At 49.7% G+C, this 20,880-nt stretch overlaps 1 protein-coding gene across 1 annotated transcript in view; it reads left to right on the top strand.

Moving 5' to 3' along the window:
• Nucleotides 1–20,880, top strand: part of Shank2 (SH3 and multiple ankyrin repeat domains 2) — a 444,659-nt gene that overhangs the window by 32,370 nt on the left and 391,409 nt on the right. Inside the window, exon 3 of the mRNA XM_021202679.2 lies at nucleotides 18,932–19,151. Coding sequence (XP_021058338.1) covers nucleotides 18,945–19,151 — 207 coding nt within the window. The 5' untranslated portion in view covers nucleotides 18,932–18,944. The remainder of the gene's footprint in view (nucleotides 1–18,931; nucleotides 19,152–20,880) is intronic.

A 20,880-nucleotide genomic window follows, 5' to 3' on the forward strand; every position in this document is an offset into this window, starting at 1 on the left:
CCCAGGCCTTAGTTTCCTCCCTGGATTGGGGTTGGATTTAAGGTCTCCTCTGGGTGGGTTGAAAAAGCATCAATCCCAAGTTCAGTTCCAGCATGGACCCTGGGATGGCTCTGCTGGCTGCAGATGTGTGTAAAGCATGGAGGCCGCTGCAGATGTGTGTAAAGCATGGAGGTCTCTAGCCAGTAACCTTGTCCCCATTGACTTGGCTTTCCTAGAGACCATGGTGCGTGACTTGGAAGCAGGATAGAGATGCATAGAGGATTGCTGCATGAAGATACTGGGAGAAGACACCATCTGCAGGGAAAGAACATAAGCCTTGGGGGAGCCCTGACACACATCTGTCTTAGCTCTCTAGCATCCATGATGACAGACAGTGGGTATAACTGACCACAGGCTGTAGACTAGAGCTGTGGGTGGCCATGAGGGGCTCCCAGCCTGTTCCCTTAAGATTCAAGGTTATCCTAGTCCATCTGCTTCTAGAGAGATAGTTAAGAGCACTGAGCCCAAGTTGGCTTCCCAGAACCCACATGACTACTCACAACCATCTATAACTCTAGTTCCAGGATATTTGACACCTTCTTATGATCTCTGTAGGCACTGCACACACATGGTAGACAGACATGAAAGCAGGCGCACACTCATACACATGAAATAATAAATAAATAAATGATAAATAAAAGAGTTAAAGGTAGTAGCTGAGATATATCAACACCACTGGGTTGTTCTAGCACTTTCTAAAAGTTTATGTTCCTGGGCTTGAGTTAATTCGATCTACGTTGGTGTGTGGGCAAGTGTGGTGTGGTTTATTTATTGTGGATTGACAGGTTTTTTTCAAACATACCATCTGTAGGTGTTTTATAGAAGTTTGTGTCTATTTTAATTAGCAATTGAACTGTTTTTTTTTTTTTGTACAGTTTTATTTTGTGTGTGTGTCTGTATGGGTGACCTGAACTTCAACTGTGGACCTCTTGTCCACGGCATTGTTAGTGGGGGACCTTTCTGATTTTTCTGTTTTGTTTGGTTTCCTTGTTACCGCCCTCATGAAAAGAAAAGCTATTTTAATTGTCCAGAGCACACCACCTCCTCCACAGCTTTCTATGGGAACTGTGTCCCGTGTTCTCATCACCCCTACCCTGCCCCTATTGGTGCAGAATGCCAGCAGGTAGCATCTCTTAAATAAAGCAAGGCACAGGCTGTGTGCCCATGGCTTGCTTGTATAAATACCATGGTGTTGGCGAAGCTGAGCAGCACAGTTGCTGCACACCTGGAGTAAGACAAGCCACAGCCACCAGTCGCTGTGGTCTACACGTGCAACTAGAGATGACATCCGTCCCCAGGACAGTCAGAGTTACTCTGTTATCCCCATGATGCAGTCAGGCCACACTGGACTCTGGTTGTCAGCTCTGGGGGACATTCTGGGCCTGGTGGATTCCCCAGGGCAAGCTATGGTTTGTGTGGACATGGACTGTTCCCAAGGGAACCATCTGTGTGAACATGGGCTGTTACCAAGGTGACCTTTCTGAATGTGAGTAGGCATTGAGGTGACCCCTCTGTGTGAATATGGACTGTCATTGAGGTGACCCTGTAGCTTGTCTTTGCTACTCTGTGGGTTCTTCTTCTACCTTTCTGTACCCCATTCTTCCACCCTTTCAGACCCCTAACAGTAGATGAGAGAGAAAAGGGGTAGAGGGGAGAGGAAAGAGATTCCTGAATAAAGTCAGGGGTCGGAAAAGGGGTGGCATTATCATTAGACGACTTCATGCTGATTAAGGGAGCTGAGTTCTTTGGGGTAAGTTTGATCTCCGTGTCAGGATATCTAATTTCTTCTTGTTGTTTCTTCTTTGTGCACGACTGTTTAACAAACTTCGACCAACAACAACCAACACCTTACCTCTTGGGTCCTAGCATTTATAGACCCTCTTAAAAGTCCCCAGAGTACCAAACATCACACAGTCGCAGAAATTATCTGCAGCTGGCAAAATCATCCCCCTGCACAAGGCAAATCATAGTCAGCTACTGTGGACAGTCTGAAGCAGCCCCATATCCTACACCTGGGATTAAAACAAAAACACATTCTTATAATATTTCTGTTTTTTAAGGAAAGAAAAATTCTCACTACATGAGAGTTTTGTGTGAACGTGGTATGTTTTGTTATTAATTAAAATTGCCTTTCCCAGTTTCCTGTGTGTGTATGATGTGTCCTGATGGTTCTCACCCAGTCCTCCCATGCCTGGCCTCCCTCTGTCTCTGTTCTCTGCTGATCTCTTTCCCACATTCCTGTCCTTTATTTGTTTATATCCCTCTGGGTTTGGCCAGGCCTCCAGGGTGGACTTGGGGCTGGGTCTCTCCAGGAGCTGGCAGACTCAGCAGCTGGTGCACAGCGAGGGCAATGGCACACTTTCCTAGGGTCACCTGGATGTCCCTGGGATCCCAGCCTACCACCTCCACAGTGGCCTGGAAACTGTTCTGGGAAAAACCTGGAATGATCCAGAACTTACCTTGTTTCCTGAATTACTGCCCTGCATTTGAAAATAGGTGGGGTTTTTTTTTTCCCCCCGGTCTATGTCAGTGTAGTGTTGGTATCAGGATGGAAGCTAAACCCAGAACACTCACTGACTCCATTTGGTGAAGGAGGTGATCCACCAAGTCTTTCCTACCCAGCCCCCAGGTTTCTTATCCCCTGTCTCCGTTCTATTCTTTGCTCCTCCCTTCTCCTCTTTCTCACTGCCCCAAAAGAAATGTATCATTTTGCCCCATTTTCAGTATGAGAGGCACTTAGAGCTCACGAGAGAGTCACAGAGAAGCAGGAGGCACCGGGTTTCCGTCTTCCCTAGCTGGTGGCTGTCGTCTGCTTGTCTAGGCTCTCTGTTCATCCGAGGTTTGAAAAGTCACAGGGAGTCTTGCTATGAGGAACTCTTGAGTCTCAGGACTTGGGTTAGATAAGACTTTGTGTTCTGAACTAACGGGGTGGGCATCTGGAGAGGGGGCAAGACTAGACACCGGGAAGATCGTGCCTCACTGAAGGACTCAGCCAGCGAGGGATTCAGGGGGCAGAGAGGTGCAATTAGGAATTTAACAGTTGTTCTGTGCTAAGCAGCAACGTGCCAGTGGCTTCTGCCTTCTCTCTCCGCTGACCGCAAGGGTGACAACGAACTGCTCCACGTTCACTCTCTGACTCCCCAAACTCTTTTTGTTAAGGGAGGCTTAGTGCTTTCCACAGCACCCCAGCTCTGCCCTCTAGGACCTTAAGCCCCTCTTCAGTATCCTTTCATTTGCCTCGGTGGCCAAGCGCCATGCTCATGTGCCCACCTCAGCTCTTCCTTCACTGGTCCTACCAAGTCCTCAGAAATAGACCTGCGAAGGACCAGTGAGACCCCAGTTCTTGCTCTTGATCCCCAGAGGTGACATGGGAAGTTCAGAACACAGAGGCATTCATTGTTTCCTCGGGGTCCTCCAGGGTCTTTCTAGTGTAGGCTCTAGTACTGGTGTTTGTGACCCCCAAAGCCTGCTCCTCTCAACTTTTCCAGGATCTTTACAGCAGTATCCACAGGCTGCCTAGACACGCTTTCATATGATGCTTAAGGACCTAGGGAGAGGGTGACATGAGACGCAAATGGCCATGTCCTTCACGAGGGTGTTGAGTTCCTAGACTGTGTTACTGTCACCTGGGATCTCCTCCGAGAGAAGAGCAGATCTCATGAAAATCACTTGCAGGTCTAACATGTTCTCCCCCACACTGGGGTGGAGGAGGCAGGAGAGCTGACATCCACCTGAGTCCAGCGGAGGACAAGAGGTCAGCCAGCAGCTCCCGTGGCAGTTAGCGGTGACTGTCAACTTGAGAGGGTCTAGAATCACCAAGGAGACAGTTCTGGCTGTGACCATGAGAGATTATCTAAACGAGGTTGACTGAGGAGTGAAGACTCATCCTGAGTGTAGGTGGCACCACCATGGGCCACTATTCAGATGGAATAAAAAGGAGAAATAGATCTGAGCGCCAACATTCATATCTCCCTGCTTCCTGACAATGTGGCCAGCCACCTCATGCTCTTACTGCCGTGCCTTCCCCATCGTGATGGGCTGCATCCCCTTGAACTATGAGCCAGAGAAAGCCCTTTCTTCCCCAAGTTGCTTTTGTCAGGGTATCCACCCCAGCAACAAGAGAGCAGCACACACAGGAACATGGGCTAGGCTGGTCCCAAGCAGTGGTTGGATTGGCTTATGAAGGATATGTCATGGCTTTACTCATAAGACAATGATGCTGGCGTACAAGCTGTTCCCAGGTCTTGTTTAGCCTAGCTTCTCTTCTCTCCCTTCTTTGGTTGGTGAGTGAGACCCACCAGTGGGGCTGAGAGCCCTGGAGCAGACGAAGTGCAGAGGCATTTCAGAAGATAGGTCTCTGGGTAGGCATCTTCTGACTGTGGTCTGATCAGGCTTTGGAGGGGGAAGTGAGGGCAGGCTCAGACTGGGTTTTGACCCCTCTTAAGGCCTTGGGCACTGAGCATGAAGGCTGCTAAGTGTGGAGGCCGCTGGGCGGTATCACATCCTAGGACCTGATCCCAAGGACCCAGCATGTGGCTGGTTAAGGCTGGAAGGTTTTAAACTTTCCAGACATATTCTCTGAAGAATACCAAAACATTGGCACTCAGATTGCAGAGCACCCTGGTTCCCACAGCTCTCTGAATAATAGTAATCAACCAAGTCCGGTCTGGCCTAAATACTGTCATCAGACATTGATGATGGCAGGTTGGATAGCCACAACCCCACTGAGGGCTGTCCCAGGTAGGCCTGTGCTTGGGCGTCACGGCTCTTGGGACTGCAGGCTTTCTTCAGTCTTGGCCAGAGTTAGTGTCCCTTTGAGGGTCATCCCACTCCATGCCAGGACTGGCGCTGGCTATTGAGGGCATTAAGAACTCTATACAGAGCTGTATGAGTCCAAACACTTGGTTCAATATTTTAAGTGTTTTGGTAGCACGGATATTTCAGTCTTAAAATGCCAGAAGCATTTCTCTTCTCTGTGCCTTGAGGCTGTGTGGGGTGTGTGTGTGTGTGTGTGTGTGTGTGTGTGTGTGTGTGTGTGAGAGAGAGAGAGAGAGAGAGAGAGAGAGGGGGGGAGAGAGAGAGAGAGAGAGAGAGAGAGAGAGAGAGAGAGAGAGAGAGAGAGAGAGAGAGAGAGAGAGAGAGAGAGAGAGAGGAGAGAGAGGCAGGGAGGGAGGGAAAGAGGGAGACAGACAGACAGACAGACAGACAGACTGTGGGGTCCAGAAGTCTTGTTGGGTGTTCTATATCTTTCAATCTTAGTTTTTCAGACATAATCTCCTACTGAATCACTGCCTAGATTAGTGGTTCTCAACCTGTGGGCCTTGACCCCCCCTTGGGGGATTGTGTGACTTTTCCCACAGGGGTCATCTAAAACCATCAGAAAACACAGATATTTACATTATGAGTCATAACTGTAGCAAAATTACATTTATGAAGCAGCAACTAAAATAATTTTCTGGTCAGGGGTCACCACAACATGAGGAACTGTATTATTAAAAGGTCCCAGGGTTAGAAGGGTTGAGAACCACTGCTCTAAATCAACTGAGCAGCCAGCCTGGGATCCCTCTCATCTCTACATCCCCAGCGCCGAGATCACAGGTACATGGTGTCATGTCCAGTTGTTTATGTGAATGCTGGGGATCTGAACTCAGAGCCTTTTGCTTACATGCCAAACACTTGGCGGACTGAGCCACCTCCCCGCCTCATAGCTCTGTAAGTCTGTTTTTGTTGCACCTAGATCTCAGGGACTTTACCCAGCTCTGGTGGACACTGTGGTTTAGACTGTGCATTGGCCTCAGGTCCCAACACTGACTATGACACTGGAGATGATTGTAGCAGAGGTCCCATGGGAGGCCCTTCTGCTTGGGGTCTTGGCTGGTGAGTGTCGCTGTACTGCTCTAGCCTAGAGTAGAGCCCAGCAAGGCTGCCTTCTTCTCTGTTGTAGTCAAGGTCCCTGATTAATAATGTCAGTGTACTGTAACCAGCCCAGATGATGCAGAATGTAACCAGGATGCTGACTGTTCCAATGATGGGTTGGTACATGTGTTCAACCATGTGTCTGTGTGTACACTTTATACACAGAATGTTAGCGGCACCTTTAGTGACTCCTGGGTTGTAGGGCTGGCTGGCTGTTTCTCTGTCATTTTGTAGGCAATGTGAGGGATTCGGTTACCCTTTGTACGTTGATCTCCTACCTGTCTGACCTGGTGACTTTCTTTGTTAGTTCAGTTTATCTTTAGCGTCTCTTGAGCTTTCAGTGCAGTGTAGGTAATTATCCAGAAATACTGATTACCTCCATTCTTTCCAAACCTTGGGCAGGCGTTCACTTTCCTGCCTGCTTGCATTAGCTGGCAATGCTATGTCTCAGAGCTTCTGTTCAAATTAGGGAACGTATTGCTCCCCAGAATTACAAGGGGCTGATCCTGATGGTGTCCCTTGTTCCTTGGTGTCTATGGAAGACTGTCCATGGCCTGGATTTTTTATGCCTGCTGCACACAGGGATTTACTGGACACAGGGCTGAGAGCTGCAGATTGGGCAGCATAGCACAAGAACTCACAGCCTGTGGCTCTTTCTGCTATCAAGGCTTTGCCTTGCGTGTCCTTCCTAGGCATGATGGACAGCTCTGCAGAAGTCCCTATGTGTACTGAAGAAGGGAAGAGCAGAGTGCACTGTAACTCTGGAACTCTTTTTTCTTTTTTTAAAGATGTATTTATTATATTTATATGAGTACACTGTAGCTGTTTTCAAACACACCAGAAGAGGGCATTAGATCCCATTACAGATGGTTGTGAGCCACCATGTGCGATTGCTGGGAATTGAACTCAGGACCTCTGGAAGTGCTCTTAACTGCTGAGCCATCTCTCCAGCCCCTCTTTGGAACTCTTGTATTCTTCTGTAAAGAAGCTAACGTGCAAATCTAAACTAAAACCAGGTAGCACAGGGTCTGCTTGCAGTAGGAGCCAGGGCAAAAGTTGGCTGGGGCCTGAGGAGACACACTGTGTGTGCTCGTTATTATCTGGGTGGAGAGCTGAGTGAAGCAATTGTCTGAAATTGCCCCGATGCTGACCAAGGAAGGATGGGAGCCACCACATGGGTTGTCCCAATACCAGTATCAATCAGGAATGGCACTTGCTTCCAGGACAATGACAGCACCCTCTCAGCAACCTTTGTTGGTTTTTTTTTTTTCAACTGGCCTAGAATCTTCCTCAGGAGACAACTCTCCAAACCTTTGGTAGAACGAATCAGCCCAGCATGGCAGATCCCTTCGGCAGTGCTGGTTAGGGGAAATACTTTAACCTGGTAGCATCTGATTTCTGACTTGAGTATGACATGATGAAGATATTTTAGGGACAGACACAGGCTCAGTGGATAAAGTATCTGCTGTGCAAGCTGAGGTCCTGAGTTTGTATCCATATTAAAAGCTAGGCAGCCATGCAGTGGTGGCGCACGCCTTTAATCCCAGCTCTTGGGAGGCAGAGGCAGGTGGATTTCTGAGTTCGAGGCCAGCCTGGTCTACAAAGTAAGTTCCAGGACAGCCAGGGATATACAGAGAAACCATGTCTCGAACAACCTAAATAAATAAATAAATAAATAAATAAATAAATAAATAACCATGTCTTGAAATAAATACATACATACATACATAAATACATAAATACATAAATAAAGCTAGGCATGGTGGTACACATCTGCAGTCCCAGTGCTAGAGGGAGAGAGACAGCAGGATCGCTGGGGCTTGCTGGTCATTCAGTCTAGCCATCAGGGAACTTCAGGGTCAGTGAAATAAAGTGGAGAGTTAAAGGTGGGATGTATGTATGTATGTATGTATGTATGTATGTATGTATGTAGTATCTATATCTATCTATCTATCTATCTATCTATCTATCTATCTATCTATCTATCTATCTATCTATCTATCTCCCATACATGTAAGCACATCTATACAAATGGACACATGTACCAACATGTACACACACATACACACAGTTATTGAGTGGCTATCATGTCACCACCATCCTTTTCTCCTGAATAAAGAGCCACTTTAGATTTCTGGTCACCACTGTCGTGTGAGCACAGTTTCTGCCTTCAAAGATGCTGGCTGCAGCTGGGCAGCTTCCATTCCTGTTGGACAGGTTGTCTGTGGCCTCCAGGGAGACGCCCACTCAGTCCAAGAGACCTTGGTAGAGTCTGTCTTAGCTGTCCTCTGAGCTTCCTCAGCAAGTACTACAGTGACTTTGGCTCTAGTGGGACTCAGGCATTTTTACTCAATCCAGGCATTTCCTAAATCCGCTTGACCTGAGGAGGCCTCGAGAGCATGCGTGTATGTGTTCATGTATGAGCTGAGGAGGCCTTGAGAGCATGCGTGAATGAGCTGCATGCAGTTTTCTAGCACTGGGTAGCCATGGCAGCTTGAGAAGGTGCTGAAATCATCAGCTCAGTCGTTGGGGAGAAGGGCAGGCTGAAGGGAAGGGCATCAGAGAAGGGGGTGTTCATGGGACCTTTTACTATGGTTCATGCAAAGACACACTTGGGGTCTGGTCCTTAGAAAGTATTTAGGGAAATTTCCAGTGAACCAAGACAGATGGAGAATCTGACCCTGAGGTCACAGGATGTTTCACTAGTGTTCCAGCTGTGACAGCGTGGGTGCTATCCCAGAGTACCTTGGACAGGTGGTATAAACAATAGGAATCTATTGTCTCACATCCTGGAGGGTGGAGGTGGGAGGAGACAGAGGTGTTCAGGGCAGGCTCCTCCAGAGCCTCTCTCCTTTTCTTGCAATGGAGTTCTCTAGCTGCTCCTCACAAGGTCATCCCTCTGCCTGGTATGTGACTGTGTCCAAACTCCAGCACCTGTTAGAGACCCTGTTTCAGTTATTTTTGACTGTCAACTTGATGGGAATGCATGTCTGTGAGGGAGCTTCTAGATTAGGTTCATTGAGGTGGAAAGATCCTGAGTGTGGGTGGCTCCATGTCCTGATATGGGATTTTACAATGTTTAAAGGGGGAAAAGTGATCAGAGCATCCATCCCTCAGCTTTGGGAGTATGGATACAATGTGACCGGCTGCCTCACTCACACTCCTGCAGTCCTGCCTTCCCCACCATGATGGACTGCATCCTTAACTCTGAGCCAAAACAAATCCTTCCTTCTTTGAGTTGCTTTTGGCAAGGAGAAAAAGAATTCACCATTATTGAATCAGGACTGACTGTGCTGTATTTGATTTACTTAGGTTTTGTGGTGCTGAGCCCCCCTTGCCTCTATCCAAAGTCCTTTAACCACCCATCGAAAGAGTTATATCCAAGTCATGTGACCAGGCCCAGGGAGTAGGACTCTCACAAATGAATCTGAGAAGGCACACCGTTCAGCCTACTCACTCCACAGACCACTGGATGTTAAGATTTTAGAGTTGATCTCTAAAACTTTTAGCTGTTGCCTGGAGGTTTTTGTCTGTGTCTTGCATGACGTTCTGGATGAGTGAGCAGGTAGGAGTGTGTACTCACCTGTGCAGCGTGGGGTGGCATGCTTAGGCAGCAGAACAAATATCTCACTAGAATCTTGCACAGTTCGGGGACACATCCTGTGTTGGTTATTTTCACCTTTGCCCGGACCTTTGCCAGGACCTGATGAGAAGCATTTTAATGAAGGAAAGCTTTGCTTAGGTCTGTAAGGATGCTATCTATCATAGCAGGGCAGGCATGTCAGCAGTGGGAGGCAGCTGACCACATGGCAGTCCAGAACCTAAGCCCATGGATGGTTCTGCCCACGGTTAGGGTGTGTCTTTCCATCTCAGTAAACCTAATCCAGGAAGTTCCTCTTACGCTTGCCCAGAAGTTTGTCTCCATCAAGTTGACCCTCGAGATAGACCATGGCACAGCCACACAGGGTTTCATTCAGCTGTTCCCATGGTGCTCTGGTGGGGCAGGTGGAGCAGGCTGGAGAATTGGAGGGGCAGTGGAGTGGAGGGGAGGAGCTTTTCAACAAGACTCCCCTGAGGAGCTGGTTGGTCCCTGATGCTGTCTGGCCCCTGTGTCACTGACCCCTGTCTCCTCTACTCAGTTCAGTTCCCAGGGGGGCTGGAGCTCTTCTTGGCAAATTTGACTTCTGCTCTCCAGGTTCCCGAGGAGGCATCCCTATCCTGTCCTGGGACCTTGACCTGGCTTTAAACATCTAAACAATGCCTGGAGGGCAGCTTGGGAAGGGAAGGTCTCCCTGTTTTAAGGACCAACAAATTTCACACATTTTATGCACAAAGTAAACTACAAAATAAAATCTCTCGCCATGCTGGTTTGAGATTCCCTCAGGAGGGAGACCTCTGTGCATTTCAAACTAGAAATCGGTCTGTGAACCCCTGAGAGTTTTGAATTGATCCCCAAAGGCACTGCAGCCATTGCCTGGACTGTTTTATCTGTATCTTCCATCGAAGGTCAGCTTTTAGGCCCCAGTACAAGAATGAGTATGAAACTGTGCATCTGCCATAAGGGGTGTTAGGTGAGAAATAAGCCAGTTCTAGGTTTTGGATGTTCCCAGAATGCTCTAGTAGCAAAATAACTCCTCTTTGTGGAAATTCGCTTTTCTATGGTGATTTTTCTGTTTCCTTATTTGTAGCTGTCCAGCAGGGCTGATGCAAGAGGCCAGCACTGAGGGTTGACCTTCCTGGCCTGGGAGCCTACAGCTCTGCATGTACCCCTGTGGAGAGCTGTACTGAAAGCTACTGCCCAGGGTGGCACAAAGCCACCCTTCCTCTCTGCCTCACCCTGCTTGCTTTCTGTTTCTGAGCAACCTCTTTTGCAGTCTGGTCCTGAGGGGGTCCAGGGACCAAAGACAGTTCCTGCTTCCCAGAGTGAAGCCAGACAAAAAGCAAGGCCTCCTATTCTGCGTGAGCATGGGATGAATGACCAGTGGATGTTTAGTGTAAGTGTGCCCCAGGTAGCCAGCAAGATGTTCACAGAGCAACGTCGGTTTCCTGCTCACCTGAAAGTGAATGTGCCCAGCTGCCCTCTGCCCTGCCCAAGAGTTAATCATTAATGTGTGCCCAGGCCCCTGTCAGGTGGCCCGGTGTCTGCTGTTCCCAAGGAGCTGCACCAAATTCCTTACTAGGATCATGACCCTCCAGGTCAGGTCTTTGGCCTTGGGATCTCAGGACCCTCCTGCAAGAGACCCTTGGGGCCGATTCTTCCTCCAATCATCCTACTTCCAGACCCAGCCTCGTGCCTCCGTGGATCTGTCTGGTGGAGCCCTTCTTAGGTACCTACCTGTTTAGGCATGTCTCCTTAAAGTCAGCAATAGGGTACATTACGGGGTGTCCTTCTGGATGAGGAGGTTGCTGGTAGTGGCTTGGACTGGGGAGCCTCACCTCATTCTTCTCATTATTGGTCTGTGAGCTCTGTTCTTGGAGTCAGTCTATGGCTTTGGCCTGTCATGAGCACCCCATCACCCTCCCTTATTATGGAAAGAAGACTGGGTGTCAGGCTCACCTCAGAGTTCTGGTTTACGTCTAGCCCATAGGCACATCTACATGTGACCTGAAAAAAAAACAACAAGCCTTTAAAATGGTACATTTCCAGTATTGATACTTGTCACATGCCTGCCCACATCTAACCTAAACCATCCCCACAGGCCTGGGACTCTGGGCTCTGTTCCCACTTGCTGGTGGTAGCTGGAGTTGACACTCTAGTGGGGGCAGATTGTGGGCCCATGTTCTGTTCATCTCTCCCTCACTGCATCCCGCCAGCTCCACAGCCTTGCTCCTGTCTGGCTTGTGTCCATTGAATGCCCACTGTATCCCAGATGATGGACGGACAGCAGCAAATGAGACACACTAAAGATCCAGTAGTCACAGGCGTGCGGGTTCATCCAGGAGCTGTAATGATTCAGTCACTAAGAAAACTTTTGAGAGAGTTGGTCAGAGGCCAGGTTGGGTCTGATGGGGGAGGGAATCAGGGTTGTGGGGAGGGGTTGAGACATGGGTGTTTGCTTCAAGCTGTTGGGTCTGCAGTTTCAGGCAGCTGAGAGTAGAATGCACATAAGAGGGGCTTCTGGTGCGCTGCATGCCTCTCCACCCTCCAGGTGGGAATTCTGAAGACTAGAAAAATCTCATTTGCTCCAGGCTTGGACAGAGCTGGTCTGGGCTATGCAGGCTTCAATGGCAGCTGTTTCCCAAGGCTGACAGGAAGCAGTGCTGTGTACTGTATGCTGGGCCCGAAGACAAGTGATCCCATAGGGAGCCAACGGAACATCGCCTCCTCTCACTCCTCAGCGTACGCTTCTGCCTTTGACCCATTCCTGGACTCAGGAACCCCGCAGCAGCCATTGCTCATGCACCACATCTATCTATGTCAGGCCTGTCTTCTTTCTCTGTCCCTGCTGGGGTGGAAAGTGGGGCAGCCTCAGGAGTGGGAACCATTGGGGCCAAACTAACACCTATCAGTACAAAGGACTCCATGAGATGGACCATGAAGGGCCCGACCTCCTCCAGACATGATAGTTTTCTTCTTTCAGTCCAACACAAGTTGTTTTAGAGATAGAGATAGCTTGCCTACTTGCTCATCCCCAGAGAGGCCCCGGAGTCCATCCCTGCAGGTTGCGAGGCTGTGGTGAGGGACCCTTGGTAGTAGCGGCTGCATGGTGAACAATTCAGCTGCAGCCGGAGCAGGCTGGCAGAGGTGCAGCGGGGCCATGCTGCCCTCAGCCTACTGTGGTGCTATGGCACCAGTATGTGAACATCTTCATCCCTTTTCTGCAGGCTGCCAGCAGGATCTTGACCACCCTTAATGCTACCTCATTCACGGAGATACAGGGTCAACAATCCTATGTCCTATTGGCCACATGCAGCTGGGACACACACTCTCTATATGCCCCGGTGTCAAGCCTGCAGTACTGGGAAGCCCTCGCAGCTCCTGAGCCCAGCTGAGCTGTTGCTACTTCAGCTGCTGCCACAGCTGTGGTCACTACTACCACTGTCACCTCTGCTGCTACTGTCACAGCTGAGGCTGCTGTTACTGCTGCCAGCACCACTGGCAAGATCTAGCAAAGCAGCAGATCACGCCCCCCTCTTTGCAGCCCCCCCTCCACCATCTCTTGACAGCCCCGCACAGGAGAACCCAGTGAGCATGAACATTTCTGGTGTTGAATGCAAGAGTGAGAATGGCTTGCATATCTGCCAAGAGGTTCTGTGCACAAGCCCAGCCATTAGACAGCCACTGGGCAAGTGCCTGCACCATCCCACCTCTTCCTGTCTCCAAGCATTGGACCGTGGATCATCAGTGAGCCAGGCTGGGAGCCCTGTGCTGACCACTGCTCCCCTGCTCCAGCACAAGCTTCTGTAGAGTCTGGCTAGGATGGGTGTTTGCCCTTTCCTGCTCCCAAATACAGCGGCAGAGGCTGAAGTTGACCTGGAAATACTAAGAGTAGAAGACGCCGGAGGTACCAGGTGGGCCACACTCGGACTTTTATGTTTACGTCCCAAAGTTAGCAAAAGATTTCCCTTTTTTTTTTTTATTTAATAAAGAAAATGAATTAATTAAGGGAGCTTGCCTGCCTGTATGTGTGTGCACCGTTTCTGTGCCTGGTGTCCATAGAGAACGGAAGAGGGCACTGGATCGCCTGGAGCTGAAGTTAGATGGTTATGAGCTGCCATTTGGATTCTGGAAACTGAACGTGGGCCAGGCCTCTTCACCACTGAGACATCTCTCCAACCCCTATTGATTCTTCCACTTACTGATAACCACAGCCCCCAAGCAGCAAACCTCACACCAGGGGGGTCACCCCGTGTCCTCCAGGTCTGTATGGGATGGAGGACTCCATCCATTGTCCCAAACTTTGTGGCCATGCCTCTCACTCAGTGGAGAAGCTGCTCTGTGTTCATCTAGTCTGTGAAGCTACAACCGTTTTGAAGTTAAAGAGTACAAGGTTGACTCAAGGTTAATGAGGACCCATGGCTGCAACCCGTGGCTGTCAACCGGCCTGCTTGTTAGGCCACCTGAGAGCATTGAAAATGTAATAGCCGTGGCGAGGCAGTTAAATATCAGTCTCTGGCCTCGAGCTGGTGTGTTCCAAAGAACTGCACAGCTGGGATGAGAGCATCAATAGCTTCCTGAGAACCAGAGGCCTGGGTGGAAATCATGATGCCGTGCATAATCTTCCCATGAGTCAAGCTGTACGCCCCCCACCCTCCAAAACCCATAAATCCAAAGCCCTTTGATATCCAAACCTTCCAGACCAGAATCATAAAGATGAATGGAAAATCCCACTCCTGACCTCAGGGCCTGGGATGTAGCTGAAACCTGGGTGCAGAGACAGTGGTGTCTCAAGCAGGCTACATGAGTATGACACACAAAGGAATTCACCACAAGATGGTTCATTATGTATGTGCACATATTCTCAAACCACAAGCAGTCTGACATCCCTGGGGATGCGGGATCTTTATCTTGTGATACCGTCACATCAGGTTTGAGTACAGAACCTTGTTAACTCCCACACGGGTGAATGAGGGACTGGTGAGCTGGCTTAGCGGTTAAGAGCATGCTCTTCCAGAAGACAGAGTTCTGTCCCTGTTGCTTACAGCCACCTGGAACTCCAGCTCCAGGGGCTCTGATGCCCTCTTCTGGCCTCCACAGGCACCTGCACTCTTGTGGCATGTACTCACACAGGCACACATGAAAAAGGTTAAGTCTAAAAAGAGGATAGTACATGCATGAACAAGTGAATGCTAAAAGTTACTTTGAAGCCAGTGCCTAACCAAGATGGACAGGGAGGGCTGAGTCCTTCAACCCCAAACCTTGGATGCCTTGCTGGATCCTCGTGTGGCTGAGAAGATGCTGATAGAAATCACGAATGTGTTCGGCTAGTGAATACAGGAAGGCTCACTAGCCCTGAGATAGCAGATTAATTAATCAGTTACTTTTGAGACACAATCTCACTATGTAGACCAGGCTACCTGTAAGTTACAGAGATCCATCTATGTCTACTTCCCAAATGCCGGGATTAAAAGTGTGTTCTGCCATGCCTGCCCTGCCCTGAGATTTTAACTGAGTACCACATAGGGTGAGTTTTTACTTAACAAAGCTTCCTGGCTGGTTAAGGGGGCTCATTGCTGAGGCTGTGCCCACAGGTGGGGCTGGACAAGAGTGAGGCCCCAGAAGAAACAGTGCCAGGTCCACTGGGAAGACCCTACTGAAGAACCTCATGGGGAGGAGTGTGATCAGGTGACCTGGGGTTTCTGAGGGTCTCTGAGGACCCTGTGGGGCTTCCGGGCTCTAGGAAGAGGGGCTGATAGAAATCACGAATGTGTTTTATCCTTCTATCCTTTGATGTCCTAGGTCGGGGATGGATCCCTTACAATTGGGAAAAAGCCAGATATCTGGGATTTTGTTATGATATCTCTGGAGCAGTAGGCATTTCTTTTCCTTCTTAATTGTGTGTGTGTGTGTGTGTGTGTGTGTGTGTGTTTAGATGTGATAGTTGATTTAAATTATCATCTTGATACACTCTAAAGTCACCTGGGAAGAGACTCTCTTAACAGCAAACTGATGCAGGTATCCCAGGATACCTGACGGTGAGGGCTGGTGGTCTTGGTGCGCACAGAGGTGATAAAGGGTGGAGCTAGGTATCCCTTGTCGATTCTGCCTCATCTATAGGTCAGCTGCAGCCTAGTGCTCTTTCCAAGTGGCCAAATGGGCCAGGATTGGGCGTGGTGTAGCTGTAGCCTGAGGCCTTGTAGGCTAACATTGAGGTATGTCCACGTGGAGACAACCATGTCTTTCTGAAACTTATGGCCAGCAGAGGGACTTGGGAGTGAGAAAGGAGCCTGGGTACCCTGTCTCCCAGGTACAATCTTGGCACATGTGTAGTGTTTGAATCAGACAGTGCTTGTCCTCCTGAGCCTTGTGGAGGATGCAGAGCGGTGGTCATGCGGTCATGGTTAGAGAAGAGGACTCTTGAGGGGCACCCTGACTCAAGGAGAGAGGCTGGGTGATTGTGTTGATACCCACTGTGTCCCTCTGAGGAAGAAGACTACTGTGTGTCAGTATGGTGTGAGGCCAGAAGGAGACCTAGCTTTGCACATGGCGGCCCAGCATACAAGGTAGGCAGAAGGTGCACCTGCTAGAGCCTGATGGTGCCTTCTCGACCTGTGCAGCCAAGTAGTGCGCCACTGGAGTATGGGAGTGTGTTTTCATTCATAGACAGACATGAATTCGCTGTGGGCTATTGGTTTAGCTTCCCATGCACTGGCATTCCCCATAGCCACAGTGTGAGTAACTGACAGTGAGTTTACCTTGTGTTATGAAGAGCCTTGTTAGGTATCTGTTGTCATCCCTCCTCCCTTTCTCCTCTTACTTCCCTACTTTTTTTTTATCCATTTAAGTCACTCTAACAGCTATACACTCACTTACCCCAGCCATTCATATATTCATCCATGTACACAACAAGCCTCCTACCCACGCACCCACCTAGCTACCTAGCCTTTATCATCTATCCTCACATCTATCCATTCATTATCTATCCATCCTCCCATCCATCTCTCCTCACAGCATCCATCCATTTGTCCATCCATCTGTCCATCCATCCATGTCCATCCCTCCATCTGCACATCCACCCACCTCCACATCCATCTATCCATCCACTCACCTACCCATTAACTCGATCATCTTCTGATCTATAGTTACCTCTCACCCATGCACACATTCACTCAGGCAGCTCTTCATGTCCCATCAACCATCTCTCCATCCACCTACCAACCCACATATCCCTCCATCTGCCATCCATCTATCACCCTTCACTCCTTCCATAAGGAGGGAAACCCCTTTATTGGTATTCTAGATTCTCTGCTTTGTGGCTCTGCGAATTCAGAGACAAAAGGCAGATCCACCAAAGAAAAGCAGGTTGCTACCCCAGGCAGCCCACACTTCCCTCCCCTTCCTGGGCTAAGCCTCTGGGAAGAGTAACTCAAAGGCTTGTTTAGAGCTCTGGCCTGGGGTAGCAACTCTGCAGGAGAACAATGAAGATGAGAGAAGACTTGATCTCAGGTGACAGTCTGCTGGATGGGCGGCCTAGGGAGGGCAGTGCTGGAGAAAGGCCAGCCTGTCATGTGGGTTCCCCTGGGCTGACTGTCCTCTAGATGATGAGCATCAAAGTTGTTTCTAGAAGTAGACCTTTGTCCTCCCTGGCAGCCAGAGGGGAGCAACTTTGTAAAGTGAGGCTCTCTACTCTTAGGCCAGCTGGGAGATAGGAGTGTCCTTGCCTCTGCTTCTGCTTAGTGGCTCCCAGCATAAAATATTCTCTAGTTACAAAAGTAACCTGAAATGTGTGTGTGCGTGTATGTGTATGTGTGCCTGTGTGCATGTATGTGTGTGTGTGTGTGTGTGTGTGTGACATTCCTTCTGTCCCTCTCTCCCTTTCTCCGTCCTTCTTTCTTGCGTCCTTCTTCCATTAAATATTTCCCACCTGGAGACAGTAAACTACAACTCTCAGCACAGACAACCCCCCACCCCACCGTGCTTCCAGCTTTACCAGAGCTTGATTCATTGTCCTCTTACGCCGGCCTTTCTAGCAAGCACATAGCCCTGTGGGGCTCGGCATTCCTAACTCTACCTTCCTGAGAGGTACCCCCTTCACTGACACCTCCCTGCTGTGATACCCCTCTGTCCCACGATGTCTTTCCAACCATAGAACTATGAGAATCTTCCTCAGGTTTCTTCCTCTGCTTGGAGCCATGTTTGGGGGTCCAACATACAGAGTTCAGGTTTATATTTGTTCATAGCCCATGGATAGAAGAGATCATAGCTTGGCCAGGTAGTGCCTGAGTGACGTAGGCCTAGGGTACCCGAGAACACAGGGCCTTCACCTTCTTGACACAATTTCTATTTAGGTGGAATTGCTAGTATGGTGTGGCACATTCCCTGTCAGGTCCTCAGAAACTCTGGTTTAAGCATCTATTCAGCCCTTTCTGGACTCCTAGCAGGGGGGCGGGGGAGGGCTGGAGTGGGGGAGTCACCTCTGCAGTTGCCAAACGCTGGATGACTTTTCCTGGGTTCTGTTGGTATTTTGCTTTTATTCCTTCCTCTGGTAGCCCAGGCTGGCCTCAAACTCATTTTTTTTTTTTTTTTGAGGTTGACTGAACTTATAACCCTCTTGTCTCCACCTCCTAAATGCTACCATTACAGGTATGTGCTGCCACAACTGGCCATGTATGTCTTCCAGGTGCTCCCTGAAGGCCCTGCTCTGAGGTAGCTACCAGCAACCTGCTGGGAGCTTTTGTGCTGGAGCCATCCCTATATCTGCTCTAAGAAAGGGGCTTTCCCAGCTCTACCTCTGGGGACCCTTGCATCTCCTGACTTAAGCTTGCTCAAGACTTGGGTTTCTGTTCTGCTCTTAGACCTGGAAATGATCTTTCTAAGGCTCTCCTCGTCTTTCTGTACTATTTTTACTCTGTGCTGCTAGCCACTCTGTGTTTGAAGTAGGGGGTTATTACAGCATAGCTTGCCGCCTTCTGACCCTGTGCCTGCGTTCTTTCCTCTCCTGCTGCCACTCTGGCCTCAAAGAAAAAAAACAAAGGTATTCTTCCTACGTGGGCAGTTCCAAACTGCCAATGCAGCCATCCGGTAAATTCCTATAGTCGTGGCCATTGCTGCAGTCATCTGGGACTTCTTCAGGGCCACTTTGCCACAGTGTGAGGGACATTCCTGCTCCTGTTCCTACCTGCTGCCTCTGTCCAGGATCAAGGAAGCAGGGGTGGGGGGTGCCCAGTTCTTCCCACCTTTATGGATCTGACATGCAAGCACGTGGATGCCGTGAACTAGCAGTCACATTGGCAGACTCAGGAACAAGTCTCCATGCGCTCCTGGCTTCTCGCTGATATTCATATTTATTTATTCTCCTTTCTCTTTCCTTCACAGAGATCCAGGCACCATGCCACGCAGCCCCACATCCAGTGAGGACGAGATGGCCCAGAGTTTCTCCGACTATTCTGTGGGCTCGGAGTCAGACAGCTCCAAAGAGGAGACCATCTATGACACGATCCGGGCCACCACAGGGAAGCCAGGTGGGGTGAAGATGGAGGAGCTCCAGGGCAACACCCTGGTGATTCGAGTGGTCATCCAGGATCTGCAGCAGACGGTGAGCGAGCTCCTGCGAACAGCATGTGCTTCCACATCTGATCAGATCTGTGTCTAGCATCACTGACTGTGGCTGTGGGTGGCTCTGGTCCACCCTGGGCCTACAGGCTGGTGCTCCTGTGCAGTACCCTGACATTTCTTGCCCCTAGCTTCTCCTCCTTTCTATTGCAGCCTACAATATTCATTGAACATTCTCCATTCATTCCACATTGCTATAGTGAAACCTTGTGGCAGGGGAATGTATAAACTAAAGAGGTTTCATTCAGACTCATTGGTTCTACAGGGCCAAGGTCGAAGGCTGTCTATCCTTGGTGATGGCCTTCTTCTTAGCAGAGTTCCAAGGTGAGCCAGGATGTCACAGGCAAAAAGTGGGGGGTTGGGTGCATGCCTCTGTCTGATATTTCTCCTTATTCTCCTGTAGCTACCAGAATTTGAGAGTTGGATTCCTTACTTGACTTCACCTAATTTCAACTGCTCCTTGTCAGATTCAGTTTCCACCCATTTCATACTTCATGATAGAGATTAAATTTGAAGCCTAGAACCCTAGAGAGATATCTAATCCATGTCCAGGCCATAGTAAGCACCTTCTGCTGGGTCAGGCCTCCAGAGCAAAGGACCCACAGGAGCCTTTCCTGGTCTTACAGATGAAGTTCAGTGGTGAGCACATCCGCCTGCTGGCATTGTCTATGATACCTAAGCAGGGAAGGCAGCCCACTGCCCCTGCCTCCTCTTATCTGCTTACAGCTCAAGTAGACAGCCTGTGTGCACCCACTCCTGGAGGAAAGGATTTTGGTTTGAGTTTACCCTGGTTCCCCACGTGGCTCTGGTCTCTCGCTACCTGGTTGTCCCTGAACCCTGGGCCCAGCATCATTTCCTGGGATGCCCCTAAAGTCCCCAGGCCACAGCTTTCCCATGCTGATCACCCTGCTCTGTCCTTGTGGAGGGGCTCCTCCCCATGGATGCTGGCTTCTGCTGTTTGGGTTGGGGGGGGGGCAGAGGCAATTTGGATGTGATCGATGGCCGTGGTTGCTGTGTTCAGACGTCACTTCCCAGGAAGTTCCTGGGCTGGTGTTCTGCCATTCCTCTCAACTTTTCTCCTTCCTTGTTCGTTAACTCCTTGGGGCTTTTCTAATGAAAGTGGAAGCTCAAAGCAGAGATAGGCCTGACCTCTTTCGTCCCCACAAGGGGCAGGTTGTGAATTACTGGTACATGGCTGGTCTCGGGTATCAGGCTCTGGTTTCTCTGGGGCATTGCACAGGGTCATGGCAGGGCCTTTTGAGAATCCGCTCCACCTCTGATGTGTGTGACAAGAGACCGTGCCAGCTAATGACAGGGCAGGAGAAGGGGTGAGGGATGTGCTCTGAGACAACAGGATGAAGGAGGTGGAGTGGGGGTAGTGGGGTGACAGGGTGGGAGGTGAGTGTCGTAGTCAGGTGGTGGGATGAGGGAGGTGAGGGGTTGGGTGATGAGGTAATCGAGTGGTGTTGGGGGATAGGATAGAGGGGTAATGGGGTGGTAGAGTGATGAGGTGAGGAATAGAAGTAGTGGGTGATGGGGTGAGGGAGGTGGCAGGGATAGGGAGGTGGGGGAGATGACAGGAAGAGGCAGGTGAGGCAGGGTAGCATCTCTCTAAGCTCCCATTACCCAGCTCTTGAAGGCAAGCTCTAGAGAGGGCTGCGTGGGTGCAGATCTCTCTCTCTCTCTCTCTCTCTCTCTCTCTCTCTCTCTCT

This window comes from Mus pahari, chromosome 1 (genome assembly GCF_900095145.1).
Source record: "Mus pahari chromosome 1, PAHARI_EIJ_v1.1, whole genome shotgun sequence".
Classification (NCBI taxonomy): Eukaryota; Metazoa; Chordata; class Mammalia; order Rodentia; family Muridae; genus Mus; species Mus pahari.